Raw genomic sequence first — 20093 nt, 5'->3', positions numbered from 1 at the left:
AAGCATTATAATAATAAATTTAAGGTATGTAACATACTGTACACATAAAAGAAACTGACTCATTGTAGCAAAAGTTTTTTTTAATTTAATACATAAGTTTAAAAAATTGAGTACGAATGAACAATAAGCACTTTGGTCAATAACTACTTCTGAACTCAGATTTCACCAAATACAAATACTTGATAGATAAATAAAATTGGGGTTCGAACCATTTGATTTACACATGTCTACCACTTTAAAAGGTACAAAATATTTTTTATTATTACACAAACAACAATTAAGATGAAGAAACAGAAATCTTGAGTATGCATAGGTATTCACTCCGTTTGCTTTGAAACCTCTAAATAAGAGCTGGTCCTACCGAATAACTTCATAAGTCGTGATTCCGACTTATGTACAGAGCAGGAAGAGTGGCCAGAAAAAAGCCGTCCCTTAAAGGAAAAAAATAAGAAAATCCATTTGGAGTTTGCCCAACAGCATGTGACAGACTGCCCAAACACAAGGAAGAATATTCTCTAGTCACATGAGACCAAAATGTAACTTTTTGGTCATCGTGGGAAACACAATATGTGGTGCAAACCCAACACTTCCCATCACCCTAGGAACACCATTCCCACAGTGAAGCAAGGTGGTGGCAGCGTCATGCTGTATAGGTGTTTTTCATCTGCAGGGACAGGAAAGCTGGTCAGGATTGAAGGAAAGATGGGTGGCACTAAATACAGGGCAACTCTTTAGGAAAACATGAGTCAGCTAGACATTTGAGACTGTGACGAAGGTTCGCATTCTAGCAGGACAATGACCCTAAACATACTGCTAAAGCTTTACTGGAGTGGTTTGAAAGGAAACACGCAAATATCTTAGAATGGCTCCTCAGTCCAATTGAGTATCTGTGGCATGACTTGACGATTGCTGTACACCAACGCAACCCATCTACCTAGAAGGAGTTGGAGCAGTTTTGCCTTGAGGAATGGGCAAAAATCTCAGTGGCTAGATGTGCTAAACTAATAAAGATGTATCCCAAGTGACTCGCAGCTGTAATTGCAGCAAAAAGCAGCTCTACAAAGTGGGGGTGAATACCTATAGTATGCACACACAAGATTTCTGATATCTTAATTATTGTTTGTGTCACAATAAAAATAATTGCATCTTTAAAGTGGTAGGCACGTTGTGTAAATCAAATAGTGGTAACCGCCCCCCCAAAAAAATCCATTTTAATTCCAGCTTGTATTGTGACAAAACAGGACAAACATCAAGGGGGATATATTTGCAAGGCACTGTCATTGACTCCTCGAACTGTGCCATTTGCCTTATTGTATGTTGCTTTGGACAAAAACATCAGCTAAATAAACTAAATGTTAATGCGTTGTTGGATTGCCATGACTCAAACACTTATTGTAAATACAGTTGCAACAGGTCATTATCCACCACTAAGGTGTGCATTAACAATAGTGCAGAGAGATATCTGCTTTCATATAAAACATGAAACTATTACAAAATGTGAAAAACGTTTTCTTTTTCTGAGATGTTTAGCTTTGTGACAGTTACAAAGCGCACATTAAATATTTTATTTAAAACATTGACATCCACCAAATTACAAAAGTCTATTTTGTTTTGCTTTTTTATGGTAATGATTATCCACTGCCCATTCCCAACCTGTGCAGCATTCAGTGTATATCAGTTTTAAAGACCTTTAACCTGCTTTGCACACCATTTTCCCAGTGGCACGTCCAGCCGAGCTGAGTCTGGCCTCAGATGATGGTCCTTCATGAAATATAGCTCTTGCTAAGAGGCTCCAGTTGGCTACCTGTCAGCCTGTTAAACTCCTTCAGGATGCGGTGTTCTTCCTGGAACATCTTATAATAATAAGGAAGGACTTTAACCACTTACTGTGACACACGTAATGATTTCAATACCTTTTTAACTGTTCTACACTGAAGCATAAAAACTAAATATATGACTACATTTAAAACGTACCTTTATCCACTCTTCCTCCGTGTCATGTTTGTACCGGAGCAGATGACAGATTCCATGCGTGGTGACAATCTGTTAAAAATTAAAGTGAAACGTAAAAGCCTGGGAGATTATGCCTGAAATCTCCATGCATATGCATATTCATTTCTACATACAGTTAGGGTGCTCTGGAAGTCCTCTGGCGACCCGTTGCACTGCTGCATAATAAGCTCCACCCCCAGGAATATGTCCCCTAGATTGAGATCGTCATTGGTAAGGTTGCTTGGTAACTTCCCGGCCTGCAGGTCCTACGCGTAGAAGGACATAAACTAAGGTCTCACATGACATTATTCTAACAGGCAAGGAGGTGCACCAGCCATCGGCAGACAGATACTCGCCTCATAGAAAGGAAAGCTCAGGACGTCAGTCGGCTTGTCGGCGTTCTTGTAAGTGCGGTTGATGCGCAGTATCCTGCGGTTGTCCACGCAGATCAGTCCCAGATCGAACCGCTGGATGCCCAGGATGCGCCGCAGAACTTCGGTATCCCGGCGTAGGCAGGCTCGACGCAGCGGAACGGCGCTTTGCAAGTTGCGAATCAACAGGCTCATGGCGCTGCTTTTTAAGCAGGATAATTTATGTTCTACTATACTAACAAAAATATACAGAGTCGAGGGTTTGTCTGGAGATACTTAATCTAACTATGTAAATAATTTGACGGTTGCGCCTTCTATCACTATAAACACGCTTGTGCTACTCTGTCGGACGCAATTTCCAACAATGCTCTGCAAACTGCTCGCATGATTTATAATGCACAACCGTTATCACAGCTGCTAATACAGATAGAGGAAAGCGCAGGGCTTCATCAGGGTAAGCCTCCCTGCATATTTAAAGCGTATTTAACGTAAATAATCCCGTATGTAATCAGGTTGCCGCCAGGATGCGAGCTCCAGGATGCGGATCGTGACCCGGAAGTTGTTCATCCGAGCTGGAGAGACGGAGTTAGGAGGCAGTTTGTTTGTGCGTTGGTGTTACGACAGTTTGTATATTTCCGCAGATGTGACACAGGCGCGGATATAATCTCCCAGGCCGAAGGACGCCGAAATCTACCGCGCTGTAAGAACTCTGTTTCGACTTTTGAAGGCCGTATTTTTGGGCTTTTTACACAATGAATCCGTCTGGGCTTTTCGGCAGAACACAAGGCGGAGCGTTTCAGTCTCCGGGCGCCCCGACCTCGGGGCTCTTTTCCTTCGGCCAGCAGAACGCCCCTTTCGTGCAGCCGCCTGCCCTCGGCCAGGGCACCGGCCAGACCTCGCTCTTCAGTACATCGTCTACCTTCGGCCAGACCGGATCCCTTTTCGGGCAGCCTGGCGGGACGGCGTCTGGACAGGCCCCGACCTTCGGCATGCCCGGTTCTGGGAGTCAGACCCCGTCGTTTGTACAGAGCGACACCAGGTTCGGCCCGCCGCCCTCCTTCGGGCAGCCGGCCGGGGTCGGTCAGAGCTCTGTCTTTAACCAGAACTCGGCTTTTCCCCAGACCTCTGCCTTCGGACAGACCGCCGGATTTGCTCAGCACACACCCGGCTTCGGCGGCTCTAACGCTATCTCCGCCTCCTCTGTTCCCCCCTCCTCGGGGTCTAGTCAACCACTGAGATTCGGACAGTTGTCCACAGGGTCTTCTTCGGTATTCTCCCCTGGAAGCGTTCAGGGCCGCGGATTTAGCACCTCAGAGTTCAGCTTCAAGCCGTCAGACGCAGCTGTGTTCAAACCTATTTATAGTGCCAGTCCTGAACCGACTGTGTCCCAGGCTGTGTCCGAGTCTTTTGGTTCCAGCCCATCCAGCACCACCACTACCAGTATGGACAGCAGTGGGCCTGCTCCTGCTGCCTCTGGGTTCCTTTCTGGAGCATTAGGTTTTAGCTTCTCACAGCCCATCGCAGTGTCCAGCAGCATCCTCCCCACCAAAGATGCACATCCCAGCACCACCCAGGAGTTCAGCTTCTCGAAACCAGCAGCACCCTCCGTTGGTGCTGGCAGTGGCCTGGGTGGGGGGACCTCCCAGGCCGCCTCTGTCTCCAGGTACTCTGCCTCTAGCCTCCATGAGCCCCGGCCACTGTTTGGTGCTGTCAGCTTTGGTCCGCTAAAACCCAAGACTGACGCTGGGGTTGTGTCTGGTGAGGTCCGTGGGGGGGGGGGGGGGGGGCGGTGAGGGGGAGAATGCAGGGGAGGCAGCGGCTAAGGGTACCAAGCGGAAGGAGGAGATGGTGGAGCATTTATCAGAGGAGCCCCAAGTTGGTGCTGACTCCGCCTCCAGGCACCCTCCCAAGAGGCCCCTGGTCCGGGGCCGGGGGCCTGTCAGCAGCATCTTTCGCAGTGCCTTGACCAGCATCCTGAAGACACCGGCCCTACAGACCCGGCGAGAGCTGAAGAGGAGTGAGGAGCCACAGCCAGACTGGGGGGAGGCGGAGCACCAGGGTTCGATGGCACCGACCACCAGCCACTCACCCTCAACGCCGCCAAGGTCACAGGCCCCAACCCGGGAGGTCCTTGAGAGGGCGGAGGAGTTGGGTGAGTACTCCCAGGAAGAAGCACATTGGGTTCGAAGCCAAGTATAGTCTGAAAAACTGAACTCTGTGACACTTGCCACAGATCCCGAAACTGAGGCAGCATCAACAGTGAGACGTGCCCGCCGCCTGGACAGCACAGACAGCCTGGGGGGGATGTCACCCTCCGAAGCCATGGTGCTCCAATGCAAGAACATTCCAGCCAGTCTTAACAGCAAGGACATCCTGGGGGAACATTTCCGCCAGTTCGGACGTGTGCAGCGGATCTTCTGCAGGCCCCTTTGGGGGGGGGGGCTTGGTCGCTGTACTCATTAGGCTGTGGTCTCGTCCATGATCTCCCGGGCTTTCCTCACTGACTTTTGGTATCTTTCAGGCTTCTGCTGCCAAAGCCAAGAAGAAGGGCAAACTGCTGCGCAGGCATGAGCTCACCATCTTCTGGCAGAGGAAGAAGCAGAGTGAGTGACTATTACGGTGCTCTCTATCTGTGCATCGAGCCAAGGCCAGGGCGGGGTCTTTGTGACTCGTTGCAGCCTTTCATTCCCATGTCAGCTGTTTCGATGAACTGGTTCTGTGTGTCTCTTAGGTCCAGGAGAGAAGGGCCAAAGGCCTCCAGATGACCCTGATCCTCAGAGCCAGGCAGGAGGCTTTGAGTCAGCCCCTGTCTGCAAAGCCCTCTCCAAATCGACCTCCGGCTGGTCCTCCAGCTCATCCCTATCCAGAGGGTAATCTTGTCTTTAAATCATTCTCTTACCGTAAGAGTAAATAACTCAATTTTACAATAAGATGGCCGGGTCTTTATTAAATTAAGTTAGGGAAGAAAATCACCTTTTTGAAACCCAATGCAAGTTCTTTAAAAAAAAATAAAAATCTGGATCACTCTGGTTTTTTATTATGTATACATTTTGTTTGTTTTTTTTCCAAGCAGCTTGAGTTATGTTAGGTCATCTGGTAATGAAACTCTTTACCTCAGGCTCGGATTCGTGACATTAAAGTCAAACTGAGTTCTTTGGCTGCTATGCCCCCTACTGGCCAGGTGTTCAAAGGAGCCCAGGTTTTGCCAGCTTTTAGAAGCTCTTCAGCCTTTGGTCTGTCCCTCTCAGGTCACCAGCCAAGAAACCCCTGGCGACAAAGGCCCTGCAGTTTGAGAGTGAGCCGCAGATGGAGCCCAGCCCAGACGGCCTCGAATCCGAACATCTAGCCAGCAGCCTCCCCTCTCCCCTCTTCCACCTGATTGGCCAGGTAGCTGAAACCGCAGAGGAGAAGTATCGTCTGCTAGAGCAGCGGGACAAGATCCTGCGACAGGGTAGGTCCCCCTAGGGTCACGTTGCTGAGCCACCCCCCCCTCCCACCCCAAAGTGAATCGCCAGCTGACACGGTCTCCTCTGGCACAGGACCGACCTGGATCTGCCCAAGGTGTTTGTGGGTACGTGTCCTGACATGTGTCCGGAGAAGGAGCGTTACATGAGGGAGACCCGGAACCAACTGAGCTCTTTTGAGGTCATCCCCAACACGGAGAAGGTATCACCACCCCTGCCCCTCTTTCCTAATGCTTCCCCCTCCCCGCCATGAATTGACAGACCACAGGCTGCAAATCACCCTCTGCACCCCACGCAGGTGGACCACACTGCTGCCATTAAGGAGTACAGCAGGTCCTCTGCTGACCAGGAGGAGCCCCTCCCCCATGAACTGCGGCCCCTTACTGTGCTGAACATGACCATGAACTACCTGGTTACCCAGGTCATGGACCAGGGTGAGGACAACTACCGTGACTGGTATGACTTTGTGTGGAACCGCACACGAGGTATCCGGAAGGTGAGCAACATTAGTCCGTGTCTCATTATTCCTGTGCCCTGCGGGCCTCGCCCTGATCCTTTTTCTGGGCCATCTGCAGGATATCACTCAGCAGCACCTGTGCGACCCGCTTACGGTGTCCCTTATTGAAAAGTGCGCCCGCTTCCACATCCACTGCGCACACCACCTGTGCCAGGAGCCCATGATGTCCTTTGATGCTAAGATCAACAATGAAAACCTGACCAAATGCCTGCAGAGCCTCAAGGAGATGTACCAGGACCTGGCCAGCAAGAACATCTACTGCCCTCATGAGGCAGAGTTTCGGCAGTACAGCGTGCTCCTGAAGCTCAATGATGGAGACATCCTCCGGTGGGTGGCTGGCCGGCAGTCGGTGTCCCGTGTCACCGTGGCACCTCTCCAGCTGACATTTCATTCCCTCCCTACCTGCAGGGAGGTGCAGCAATTCCGGGCGGAGCTCCGAAACTCTCCGGAGGTGAAGTTTGCCGTCCAGGCCTTTGCCGCTGTCAACAGCAACAACTTCGTGAGGTTCTTCAAGCTGGTCAAGGTGGCCTCGTATCTGGCTGGTTGCATCTTGCACCGCTACTTCGACCAGGTGGGGGAGCCGTTGCTCCGCTCCCTACATCCTCATCAGCCCCAATACCTCACTTACCTGGACCGCTCTGGTGCCCCCTACAGGTGCGCCGTGAGGCTCTGCGGGCCCTGAATGTGGCCTACAGCTCCCGTGGTTCCACCACATTCCCGGTCGAAGACCTGGTCCGGATGCTCATGTTCCAGAATGCCGGCGAGGCTTCGGACCTCGCGCTGCAGTATGGGCTCGCGGTCGATGCAGGGTAAGGCTGGGCTGTGCTTCGTTGTCCCTTTTGTGTTGGGGGCAGGGTGGCTTATCTCTGATGGGGGTGCTAATCTATGATGGGTGGTATATTTTATTGAAGCTCTGCCCTCCCCCTAGCATGGTGGAGCTAAGCCGGACAGCTTACCAGGAGCCTGAGATCCAGCCACGTCCAAAGCGCTCTGTGGCCATCGCAAGGAAGCGGGAGGTGCTGGTGGGCCAAGTGGTCAACGGCGCGCCACTGCCCAACCCACCCCAACACACACCCGTCAACAGCTTTGACAGCCGCAACAAGTACCGTGGGGATGGGCAGCCAGCGGAGGCAGGCAGTGTGCCCAGGGCTGGTGCGTCTGCACTCCACCTTCCGCTAACTGTTACGCTTCGTCCACCTTCTGGCCTCTGATTGTAATTTTGTCATTTTTCCTGCCCACGCTGTAGCAGCCTCCCCTCAGAGGCCCCCCATTGAGCTGGATGCGCGGGCCCTCCAGCACCGATCCAAGATGCCGAGCGACCCAGCGGAGTCAGCTGGCCTCCCTGGTAGAGAGGAGAGTGGAGCACTTGGGGCATCTCCGTCGGAGGCACCACCAGTCGCCCCACCTACGCCTCCCCCACCGGAGCCCGTTTACACAGAGCAGGTGATAGATTGCTCATTGCTGCGTGTCAACCCAGTAGCAGTGTGTTGGTATTGCCATAGTAATGACAAATAACCCCCCCCCCCTTGCAGGACATCGCCACGGAGGTAGAGGCCATGCTGGAGGAGGTAGTGCAGGCCGAGGTGGCTGACGTGGCTGCCACCGGAGCCGAGTACATCTCTGCTGCACTCAGGTAGGAGCGTGAGCCAGATAGGGAGCAGTGGCCTCTAGAGGGTTGTCACACTCAACCAACACCAGTTTGGTGATGTGGATGGGTTGTTGCAGCATGTGCAACGGCCAGGTGGAGGCAGTGCTGAGTGAGGTGGTGGAGCAGATGCTGCGGGAGGTTTCTGCTGCCGAGATCCAGGCAGAGAGGGAGCATATCGCTGAGGAGAAGCGCAGGATGGAGGAAGCCAGGTAGGCCTCACCTGTCTGGGCTGGGGAGGAGGGGTGGGTGCATTTTGAGGGGATGTGCCATCTGATGGGCCTGTCTCTGTCAGGAGAAAGCAGGAACACGAGGAGCTCCTGGCCCGGCTCAGCAAGACACTGTGTGCCGAGATCACACAGGAGGTGCTGCGCGACTGCATCGTGGAGACTGCCTCAACAGAGATCAGGTACTGGTGAGCCAAGGGGGATCAGAGGTCATAGAGAGTGTTCAGATAACTGTATATAGGCTGAACGCATGCCCCTTCGTGCCAGGCGTGCCCAAGAAGAGCAGGCAGAATGTGTGGCTCGCAGCTCACAAGACGTGTGTGAGGTACTGCTGGAGGAGACGCTGTGTGGTGAGCTCACCCTGCTGGCCCAAGACGTCCTGGAAGCAGAGCTTCTGAGTATACGCAGGTTCATCAAAAGGTAAGGGGCAGTGGTAAGGGGACCAGATATTTTGCCCACATGCTCGCCGACAACCGGGCTTCACCCTGTGCATGTGTTGCAGGTGGCGTGATGTGGTGGCCGTGCGCAGGCAGCTGAAGCGACAGATGCGTGATTTTCGGGCTGCCCCTGGCTGTGTGGACCCCCGCTTCAGGCTGCAGGCCTTGGCCCCCAGTGCCCCCCCCTCACCCTGCCTGGACAGGCTGGCCCGGGGCGTGGTCAACCTGGGGCACGCTGGGGACCTCTCTGTTTCCTGCACCAGGTACATCTCTCTCACAGCATAATAATGCTGACATAATATTCATAATAGAGGTGCACCGATCCCACTTTTTCAGTGCCAATATAATCCTGATACCTGAACATAAGGTATTGGCTGATTATGAGTATGATCCAGTACCAAAGCTCTTTTTTTTTTACAATACAAATGGAAAAGAAGTTTTAATTAGCCCACAAGAAACATACATAAGATACTGTTCCACCTCTTTTGTGCATCTTGTATTGAGCATTTTTGAGACATTTTGCAGTTGTTTGAATATCTTCACAAGTACACCCAAGTGGCATGCGTCACTTTTCACTGTGATAGCAGCACCTCGTGTATCAAGCTATAGCGAGTGCGCAAAACAGCCCAAGCTGGCTTCCAAATCCATCGCTTTTTTTCATATTACTTGCATTGCCTTAATTGAGTGCACTATTAGTGGGATTTTCCACTGAATGTTACTTTGTTTTTACAAAGATCGCAAATCGCTGTGCTACTGGTTGTTTCAAGCATAAAATTCTTCCAGGTTTTAGACATGTTAGTTTGCTTCGCAAGCATGCAAGTTGCATTTGCTACCATCACCTGATCCTTCCACTACAAAGGACATGCACATGACGTCATAGCAGGGGAAGTCACTGCACTCACACACACTGAGTGTCAAAAAACCGAGGAAGCGTTAACGTTCAGCTTGAATGCCACAAAAAATAAAAAAGGGGGGAAAGCTGTTGTGCGATTTGATTGTACCACTCAGTATAAGAAGAAATAGACTGGCAATAACTAAATAATTATTGAACATGGATCGGTCACATGTGGCCGATGTCCGATCCGTCTGATTAGGTATCTTGAATATTGGATCGGGGCACCTCTGCTGAATTAGACAGTACTTCCCAAAATGACTTCCGTCCTGTCCGTTTATTTTGCTGGCCATTGATTTGCTGTAGTGTTAAGTGTACCGATGCTGACACTCTGCTGCCTTCTGCAGGTTGGCGAAGATGCGAAGGGAAACCGAGCATCAGATGAAGGTCCACTTGTTCTACCAGCAGCTCCTGAGGTATGGTGCTACTGTAGAGTAGCTGTTAGCCATCCATCACTCTCCATGTGCTCATCTACATCTCCATCCACTTCAGCGAATCTGTGTGGGGGCCACTGGACCTGCTCAGTCTGGTGGCAGCAAGCGTCTCGAACCCATCTGACACAATCTTCTGGAAGGCAGCCCTCTTGTTGCCAAGTGATCATGAAAGAGATGCCAGTGTTGCTAACCAGTAAGTGGGGGAACTGGGTGTCGTTCGGGGAGGGATTGGGTGTTAGTTGGGTTTAGAGGTCCTGGAGCTTACATTTGTGCCCCCCTCCCATCTCTGATGCAGGATTTTGACAGAATGGCTGGAGTCCAAATTCGGTAACTCGGAGAAGCAAGAACACAGGGAGATGGTCCCCAACGGACACATGCAAACCTTGAGCATCAGCAGCGGCCTGCGGAGCGTGGGGGAGCGCATGCACACAGTGCACGTGTGTGTGAAGGTGTGGCAGATAGGGGGGAACTTGCCGATGAATATCGACAGGCTTCATGCCCCTGTGTTGCATGTTCTGTCATTAATGTTAGTCTAGCATAGCTTAACATAGCCTAGCATAGTCTGGCACTATGTGATATTAGCAGGTCCTGTGGTAACACAGATGTTTGCGAAGGGTGCAAGTGCAGGAAGTGAGGCCATGTTTCTCACTGTGGGTCAGGTGGCCCGCGGGCCCCTCAACGAGGAAGGCCAGTTGGCATTGGAGAAGCGGAAGGGGCTGATGGGCATGGGCGCCCTGCTGATGCTGCTGCCCTCGGCAGTCAGTCCCGGGGCTGATGAGGAAGACGGGGACATCTTCCTGTTATCCGCCCTGCTGCAACTCCGGCAGATCCAGCAGGCTAATGCCTGGCCACAGGCCCTTCCTCTGGTGGTGGTGGTCCCAGGGCAGGCTGGGCACAGGGCCAGCGATGAACGGCTAGAGGAAGGTGTGACACTAACCGTGTCTATGACAACAGGTGTCGCGTGGGATTCGCTTACTTTACTTATAGCATTTCTCTTGAGGCTATGTTTACGTATGCAGAGCTAATACAGTTGGTTTGTTCCTCCTGTCTGACCATCGGTTTCCTTTCCCTGTAAGACCTGATGCTTCAGACACTCATTGAGGAAGGTTTGATTTCAGAGTACATGTTCGTCCATATCCCCGAGACCACGAACGAACCCCAAGGATCCGAGCAGGTGAGTGTGCATGTTGTCGCTGGCCTCGGTAAGATTGAACCATCCCATTGACCATCACCCCCGTCTCCCCGCAGATCCGCCATGCCGTCAGGTGGCTCGCTGCCCGCTCCACGGCACCAGCCCGGCTCGTCTCGCAGACGTTGGTGCAGGTTGTGGAGGCCGGGCTCTGCCGCGAGTTTGCTGGTAGGCTTCACCGTGATCGGAGGGACCGTGACATGGCGGGACTGCCCTCCCAGGGCCCTGCACCCGTCATCGGCCTCTACAACACTGTCCTGGCTTTCTTGGCTGGCCTTGTGTCGTCCCCGAGTCTGGCTGGCCTCTCCTGGCCCGTGGCAGAGTTCTTGGTGCCAGGGGGTGGTGACTGCCTACCACATCTGCTCTGGAACTCGGCTGAGCACCTGGAGTGGCTCCAGGGGGCAGTCCTGAGCCTGCGGCTGCCCGACTGGCCGCTGCCAGCCGTGGGGGGTATGTCCATGCCTCAGATTCGGAATTCGGACTTCTTGCTAAGTGGCTGCTTCTTAGTCTGTTTCCTTAAATTTCTGCTGCTGCCACCGCTCCCCCCACCCAGCTCCTTGGAGCCAGCTGGTTGCCTCCATCTTCCAGTACGTATCTCAAATCCCATGGTCCCGCCACAGCCAGCCACTCCTTATGTCCCAGTTGGAGAACCTTTTGGAGAGGCTGCGTCAGGACTGTGTGGGCCGAGGTGGGGGGCCGGACAAGGAGCCCACTTTCTGGGAGGTGCCCTGGGACGAAATTGTCATGCTCTGTGTAGAGCACCAACTCCGGGACTGGAACCCTCCTGGGTGCCCCGTGAGTGAAGGTGAGGGGGGTGGGGTGGGTCTGACGTTTGGGGGGGCCTACTGGGGATGCCATGCAGGTGTGAACCTATCCCACCATCTTCAGATGTCATCAGTGACGACGGAGAAATCTCGGTGTATTTCCTGAGCGATGGGCTGCAGGGCTTCATACCGCCGTCCTGCTGGGTGGATGCCGTAAAGCAGACGCACAGGGACAAGCAGCAGGGGAAGGCAGGGTAAGAGCCAGCCAGCCATGTAAATCTAACACATTCCAGATAGACTGTTAACAGTGACCTGCAGATTTAATGAATATTATTTACTATTAAATGGAAGAAGAGGGAAAGCCATCAGCTTCCAGTCTTGCTCATATCCCCAAGAGTGGTGTACAATACTGGCTTCTTATCCAAAGTCTCTGCCATTGCAGGTGTCACCAGAGCATGTGGCCTCATCCTCGACTGGCCAGGCCACGTCTTCAACAGAAGCTGTTTCACAGCATGGTTGAGGACCCTGAGTCCGGATCCGGTGTTGCCCCTGTTTTGGATGCTGCCTCCAGCCCCCAGGACCTCCTGGCTCGCATTGAGGAGGAGAAAGAACAGAGCCGCAGGTCTGACAGAGAACAGACATGCTACACACGTGTACTCTCTCATGTGAGTTGTGGCATAAACATTGAGCCATTTCCTGTTTGACTTGGATCTGCAGGTTCGAGGACCAGCTGCGTACCTGGCTTGACGTCGAGTCCCTGGGCCCTTCCTCTTCCTCCTCACCACTTTTCTTGCCTTCTTCGTTACTGTCTGTACCGGAGATCGTAGTGCCCTCCCCAAAGATGGCTGCCCCACCTGCACTTGCCCTGGTATTGACCCTGTGCCTACACAGTTGCTCACATTTTAAGACCCCAAGTACCCTGTGCTCATCAGTTGAGACTGTTTCTGTGCCCATTTTTGTAGCAGAAGGAGCGCAGTGTCCGCAGTGACCAGGCCAGGGGAGCTGCCAGTTTGTATATTTCCGCAGATGTGACACAGGCGCGGATATAATCTCCCAGGCCGAAGGACGCCGAAATCTACCGCGCTGTAAGAACTCTGTTTCGACTTTTGAAGGCCGTATTTTTGGGCTTTTTACACAATGAATCCGTCTGGGCTTTTCGGCAGAACACAAGGCGGAGCGTTTCAGTCTCCGCGCGCCCCGACCTCGGGGCTCTTTTCCTTCGGCCAGCAGAACGCCCCTTTCGTGCAGCCGCCTGCCCTCGGCCAGGGCACCGGCCAGACCTCGCTCTTCAGTACATCGTCTGCCTTCGGCCAGACCGGATCCCTTTTCGGGCAGCCTGGCGGGACGGCGTCTGGACAGGCCCCGACCTTCGGCATGCCCGGTTCTGGGAGTCAGACCCCGTCGTTTGTACAGAGCGACACCAGGTTCGGCCCGCCGCCCTCCTTCGGGCAGCCGGCCGGGGTCGGTCAGAGCTCTGTCTTTAACCAGAACTCGGCTTTTCCCCAGACCTCTGCCTTCGGACAGACCGGCGGATTTGCTCAGCACACACCCGGCTTCGGCGGCTCTAACGCTATCTCCGCCTCCTCTGTTCCCCCCTCCTCGGGGTCTAGTCAACCACTGAGATTCGGACAGTTGTCCACAGGGTCTTCTTCGGTATTCTCCCCTGGAAGCGTTCAGGGCCGCGGATTTAGCACCTCAGAGTTCAGCTTCAAGCCGTCAGACGCAGCTGTGTTCAAACCTATTTATAGCGCCAGTCCTGAACCGGCTGTGTCCCAGGCTGTGTCCGAGTCTTTTGGTTCCAGCCCATCCAGCACCACCGCTACCAGTATGGACAGCAGTGGGCCTGCTCCTGCTGCCTCTGAGTTCCTTTCTGGAGCATTAGGTTTTAGCTTCTCACAGCCCATCGCAGTGTCCAGCAGCATCCTCCCCACCAAAGATGCACATCCCAGCACCACCCAGGAGTTCAGCTTCTCGAAACCAGCAGCACCCTCCGTTGGTGCTGGCAGTGGCCTGGGTGGGGGGACCTCCCAGGCCGCCTCTGTCTCCAGGTACTCTGCCTCTAGCCTCCATGAGCCCCGGCCACTGTTTGGTGCTGTCAGCTTTGGTCCGCTAAAACCCAAGACTGACGCTGGGGTTGTGTCTGGTGAGGTCCGTGGGGGGGGGCGGTGAGGGGGAGAATGCAGGGGAGGCAGCGGCTAAGGGTACCAAGCGGAAGGAGGAGATGGTGGAGCATTTATCAGAGGAGCCCCAAGTTGGTGCTGACTCCGCCTCCAGGCACCCTCCCAAGAGGCCCCTGGTCCGGGGCCGGGGGCCTGTCAGCAGCATCTTTCGCAGTGCCTTGACCAGCATCCTGAAGACACCGGCCCTACAGACCCGGCGAGAGCCGAAGAGGAGTGAGGAGCCACAGCCAGACTGGGGGGAGGCGGAGCACCAGGGTTCGATGGCACCGACCACCAGCCACTCACCCTCAACGCCGCCAAGGTCACAGGCCCCAACCCGGGAGGTCCTTGAGAGGGCGGAGGAGTTGGGTGAGTACTCCCAGGAAGAAGCACATTGGGTTCGAAGCCAAGTATAGTCTGAAAAACTGAACTCTGTGACACTTGCCACAGATCCCGAAACTGAGGCAGCATCAACAGTGAGACGTGCCCACCGCCTGGACAGCACAGACAGCCTGGGGGGGATGTCACCCTCCGAAGCCATGGTGCTCCAATGCAAGAACATTCCAGCCAGTCTTAACAGCAAGGACATCCTGGGGGAACATTTCCGCCAGTTCGGACATGTGCAGCGGATCTTCTGCAGGCCCCAGAAGAACCTGGCCATAGTGCACTTCCACGACCATGTGAGCAATGGCTTTGCACACCTTTGGGGGGGGGGCTTGGTCGCTGTACTCATTAGGCTGTGCTCTCGTCCATGATCTCCCGGGCTTTCCTCACTGACTTTTGGTATCTTTCAGGCTTCTGCTGCCAAAGCCAAGAAGAAGGGCAAACTGCTGCGCAGGCATTAGCTCACCATCTTCTGGCAGAGGAAGAAGCAGAGTGAGTGACTATTACGGTGCTCTCTATCTGTGCATCGAGCCAAGGCCAGGGCGGGGTCTTTGTGACTCGTTGCAGCCTTTCATTCCCATGTCAGCTGTTTCGATGAACTGGTTCTGTGTGTCTCTTAGGTCCAGGAGAGAAGGGCCAAAGGCCTCCAGATGACCCTGATCCTCAGAGCCAGGCAGGAGGCTTTGAGTCAGCCCCTGTCTGCAAAGCCCTCTCCAAATCCACCTCCGGCTGGTCCTCCAGCTCATCCCTATCCAGAGGGTAATCTTGTCTTTAAATCATTCTCTTACCGTAAGAGTAAATAACTCAATTTTACAATAAGATGGCCGGGTCTTTATTAAATTAAGTTAGGGAAGAAAATCACCTTTTTGAAACCCAATGCAAGTTCTTTAAAAAAAAAAAAATAAATCTGGATCACTCTGGTTTTTTATTATGTATACATTTTGTTAGTTTTTTTTCCAAGCAGCTTGAGTTATGTTAGGTCATCTGGTAATGAAACTCTTTACCTCAGGCTCGGATTCGTGACATTAAAGTCAAACTGAGTTCTTTGGCTGCTATGCCCCCTACTGGCCAGGTGTTCAAAGGAGCCCAGGTTTTGCCAGCTTTTAGAAGCTCTTCAGCCTTTGGTCTGTCCCTCTCAGGTCACCAGCCAAGAAACCCCTGGCGACAAAGGCCCTGCAGTTTGAGAGTGAGCCGCAGATGGAGCCCAGCCCAGACGGCCTCGAATCCGAACATCTAGCCAGCAGCCTCCCCTCTCCCCTCTTCCACCTGATTGGCCAGGTAGCTGAAACCGCAGAGGAGAAGTATCGTCTGCTAGAGCAGCGGGACAAGATCCTGCGACAGGGTAGGTCCCCCTAGGGTCACGTTGCTGAGCCACCCCCCCCTCCCACCCCAAAGTGAATCGCCAGCTGACACGGTCTCCTCTGGCACAGCTCGGCCCAAGAGGACCGACCTGGATCTGTCCAAGGTGTTTGTGGGTACGTGTCCTGACATGTGTCCGGAGAAGGAGCGTTACATGAGGGAGACCCGGAACCAACTGAGCTCTTTTGAGGTCATCCCCAACACGGAGAAGGTATCACCACCCCTGCCCCTCTTTCCTAATGCTTCCCCCTCCCCGCCATGAATTGACAGACCACAGGCTGCAAATCACCCTCTGCACCCCACGCAGGTGGACCACACTGCTGCCATTAAGGAGTACAGCAGGTCCTCTGCTGACCAGGAGGAGCCCCTCCCCCATGAACTGCGGCCCCTTACTGTGCTGAACATGACCATGAACTACCTGGTTACCCAGGTCATGGACCAGGGTGAGGACAACTACCGTGACTGGTATGACTTTGTGTGGAACCGCACACGAGGTATCCGGAAGGTGAGCAACATTAGTCCGTGTCTCATTATTCCTGTGCCCTGCGGGCCTCGCCCTGATCCTTTTTCTGGGCCATCTGCAGGATATCACTCAGCAGCACCTGTGCGACCCGCTTACGGTGTCCCTTATTGAAAAGTGCGCCCGCTTCCACATCCACTGCGCACACCACCTGTGCCAGGAGCCCATGATGTCCTTTGATGCTAAGATCAACAATGAAAACCTGACCAAATGCCTGCAGAGCCTCAAGGAGATGTACCAGGACCTGGCCAGCAAGAACATCTACTGCCCTCATGAGGCAGAGTTTCGGCAGTACAGCGTGCTCCTGAAGCTCAATGATGGAGACATCCTCCGGTGGGTGGCTGGCCGGCAGTCGGTGTCCCGTGTCACCGTGGCACCTCTCCAACTGACATTTCATTCCCTCCCTACCTGCAGGGAGGTGCAGCAATTCCGGGCGGAGCTCCGAAACTCTCCGGAGGTGAAGTTTGCCGTCCAGGCCTTTGCCGCTGTCAACAGCAACAACTTCGTGAGGTTCTTCAAGCTGGTCAAGGTGGCCTCGTATCTGGCTGGTTGCATCTTGCACCGCTACTTCGACCAGGTGGGGGAGCCGTTGCTCCGCTCCCTACATCCTCATCAGCCCCAATACCTCACTTACCTGGACCGCTCTGGTGCCCCCTACAGGTGCGCCGTGAGGCTCTGCGGGCCCTGAATGTGGCCTACAGCTCCCGTGGTTCCACCACATTCCCGGTCGAAGACCTGGTCCGGATGCTCATGTTCCAGAATGCCGGCGAGGCTTCGGACCTCGCGCTGCAGTATGGGCTCGCGGTCGATGCAGGGTAAGGCTGGGCTGTGCTTCGTTGTCCCTTTTGTGTTGGGGGCAGGGTGGCTTATCTCTGATGGGGGTGCTAATCTATGATGGGTGGTATATTTTATTGAAGCTCTGCCCTCCCCCTAGCATGGTGGAGCTAAGCCGGACAGCGTACCAGGAGCCTGAGATCCAGCCACGTCCAAAGCGCTCTGTGGCCATCGCAAGGAAGCGGGAGGTGCTGGTGGGCCAAGTGGTCAACGGCGCGCCACTGCCCAACCCACCCCAACACACACCCGTCAACAGCTTTGACAGCCGCAACAAGTACCGTGGGGATGGGCAGCCAGCGGAGGCAGGCAGTGTGCCCAGGGCTGGTGCGTCTGCACTCCACCTTCCGCTAACTGTTACGCTTCGTCCACCTTCTGGCCTCTGATTGTAATTTTGTCATTTTTCCTGCCCACGCTGTAGCAGCCTCCCCTCAGAGGCCCCCCATTGAGCTGGATGCGCGGGCCCTCCAGCACCGATCCAAGATGCCGAGCGACCCAGCGGAGTCAGCTGGCCTCCCTGGTAGAGAGGAGAGTGGAGCACTTGGGGCATCTCCGTCGGAGGCACCACCAGTCGCCCCACCTACGCCTCCCCCACCGGAGCCCGTTTACACAGAGCAGGTGATAGATTGCTCATTGCTGCGTGTCAACCCAGTAGCAGTGTGTTGGTATTGCCATAGTAATGACAAATAACCCCCCCCCCCTTGCAGGACATCGCCACGGAGGTAGAGGCCATGCTGGAGGAGGTAGTGCAGGCCGAGGTGGCTGACGTGGCTGCCACCGAAGCCGAGTACATCTCTGCTGCACTCAGGTAGGAGCGTGAGCCAGATAGGGAGCAGTGGCCTCTAGAGGGTTGTTACACTCAACCAACACCAGTTTGGTGATGTGGATGGGTTGTTGCAGCATGTGCAACGGCCAGGTGGAGGCAGTGCTGAGTGAGGTGGTGGAGCAGATGCTGCGGGAGGTTTCTGCTGCCGAGATCCAGGCAGAGAGGGAGCATATCGCTGAGGAGAAGCGCAGGATGGAGGAAGCCAGGTAGGCCTCACCTGTCTGGGCTGGGGAGGAGGGGTGGGTGCATTTTGAGGGGATGTGCCATCTGATGGGCCTGTCTCTGTCAGGAGAAAGCAGGAACACGAGGAGCTCCTGGCCCGGCTCAGCAAGACACTGTGTGCCGAGATCACACAGGAGGTGCTGCGCGACTGCATCGTGGAGACTGCCTCAACAGAGATCAGGTACTGGTGAGCCAAGGGGGATCAGAGGTCATAGAGAGTGTTCAGATAACTGTATATAGGCTGAACGCATGCCCCTTCGTGCCAGGCGTGCCCAAGAAGAGCAGGCAGAATGTGTGGCTCGCAGCTCACAAGACGTGTGTGAGGTACTGCTGGAGGAGACGCTGTGTGGTGAGCTCACCCTGCTGGCCCAAGACGTCCTGGAAGCAGAGCTTCTGAGTATACGCAGGTTCATCAAAAGGTAAGGGGCAGTGGTAAGGGGACCAGATATTTTGCCCACATGCTCGCCGACAACCGGGCTTCACCCTGTGCATGTGTTGCAGGTGGCGTGATGTGGTGGCCGTGCGCAGGCAGCTGAAGCGACCAGATGCGTGATTTTCCTGCTGCCCCTGGCTGTGTGGACCCCCGCTTCAGGCTGCAGGCCTTGGCCCCCAGTGCCCCCCCCTCACCCTGCCTGGACAGGCTGGCCCGGGGCGTGGTCAACCTGGGGCACGCTGGGGACCTCTCTGTTTCCTGCACCAGGTACATCTCTCTCACAGCATAATAATGCTGACATAATATTCATAATAGAGGTGCACCGATCCCACTTTTTCAGTGCCAATATAATCCTGATACCTGAACATAAGGTATTGGCTGATCCAGTACCAAAGCTCTTTTTTTTTTTTCCAAGCTAGTAAATACAAATGGAAAAGAAGTTTTAATTAGCCCACAAGAAACATACATAAGATACTGTTCCACCTCTTTTGTGCATCTTGTATTGAGCATTTTTGAGACATTTTGCAGTTGTTTGAATATCTTCACAAGTACACCTAAGTGGCATGCGTCACTTTTCACTGTGATAGCAGCACCTCGTGTATCAAGCTATAGCGAGTGCGCAAAACAGCCCAAGCTGGCTTCCAAATCCATCGCTTTTTTTCATATTACTTGCATTGCCTTAATTGAGTGCACTATTAGTGGGATTTTCCACTGAATGTTACTTTGTTTTTACAAAGATCGCAAATCGCTGTGCTACTGGTTGTTTCAAGCATAAAATTCTTCCAGGTTTTAGACATGTTAGTTTGCTTCGCAAGCATGCAAGTTGCATTTGCTACCATCACCTGATCCTTCCACTACAAAGGACATGCACATGACGTCATAGCAGGGGAAGTCACTGCACTCACACACACTGAGTGTCAAAAAACCGAGGAAGCGTTAACGTTCAGCTTGAATGCCACAAAAAATAAAAAAGGGGGGAAAGCTGTTGTGCGATTTGATTGTACCACTCAGTATAAGAAGAAATAGACTGGCAATAACTAAATAATTATTGAACATGGATCGGTCACATGTGGCCGATGTCCGATCCGTCTGATTAGGTATCTTGAATATTGGATCGGGGCACCTCTGCTGAATTAGACAGTACTTCCCAAAATGACTTCTGTCCTGTCCGTTTATTTTGCTGGCCATTGATTTGCTGTAGTGTTAAGTGTACCGATGCTGACACTCCGCATCTTCGCCAACCTGCAGAAGGCAGCAAAGGGAAACCGAGCATCAGATGAAGGTCCACTTGTTCTACCAGCAGCTCCTGAGGTATGGTGCTACTGTAGAGTAGCTGTTAGCCATCCATCACTCTCCATGTGCTCATCTACATCTCCATCCACTTCAGCGAATCTGTGTGGGGGCCACTGGACCTGCTCAGTCTGGTG

The 20093-nt window shown here is 53.5% G+C and overlaps 1 protein-coding gene across 2 annotated transcripts; it reads right to left on the bottom strand.

Moving 5' to 3' along the window:
- Nucleotides 1-190: 190 nt before the first annotated feature.
- LOC125724141 (endoribonuclease YbeY-like) lies at nucleotides 191-2971 on the bottom strand. Of its 2 annotated transcripts, XM_049001107.1 has the most exons (3): nucleotides 2127-2971; nucleotides 1975-2043; nucleotides 191-1844 (listed from the first exon to the last, which is right to left on the bottom strand). In XM_049001107.1, exon 1 carries the CDS (start codon nucleotides 2556-2558, stop codon nucleotides 2298-2300), a length of 261 nt encoding a protein of 86 aa, XP_048857064.1. In that variant the 5' UTR covers nucleotides 2559-2971; the 3' UTR covers nucleotides 191-1844; nucleotides 1975-2043; nucleotides 2127-2297. The 2 variants fall into 2 exon arrangements, with proteins under 2 accessions (XP_048857064.1, XP_048857065.1); XM_049001108.1 differs by having other exon boundaries at nucleotides 1776-1853; nucleotides 1975-2971.
- Nucleotides 2972-20093: the final 17122 nt, after the last annotated feature.

Source organism: Brienomyrus brachyistius, unplaced genomic scaffold, assembly GCF_023856365.1.
Source record: "Brienomyrus brachyistius isolate T26 unplaced genomic scaffold, BBRACH_0.4 scaffold55, whole genome shotgun sequence".
Classification (NCBI taxonomy): Eukaryota; Metazoa; Chordata; class Actinopteri; order Osteoglossiformes; family Mormyridae; genus Brienomyrus; species Brienomyrus brachyistius.
This window is presented reverse-complemented; position numbering and strand designations above follow the sequence as displayed.

Coding starts and splice junctions, on each gene's coding strand:
- LOC125724141 (XM_049001107.1), bottom strand. CDS start 2,558: ATGAGCCTGTTGATTCGCAACTTGCAAAGCGCCGTTCCGCTGCGTCGA.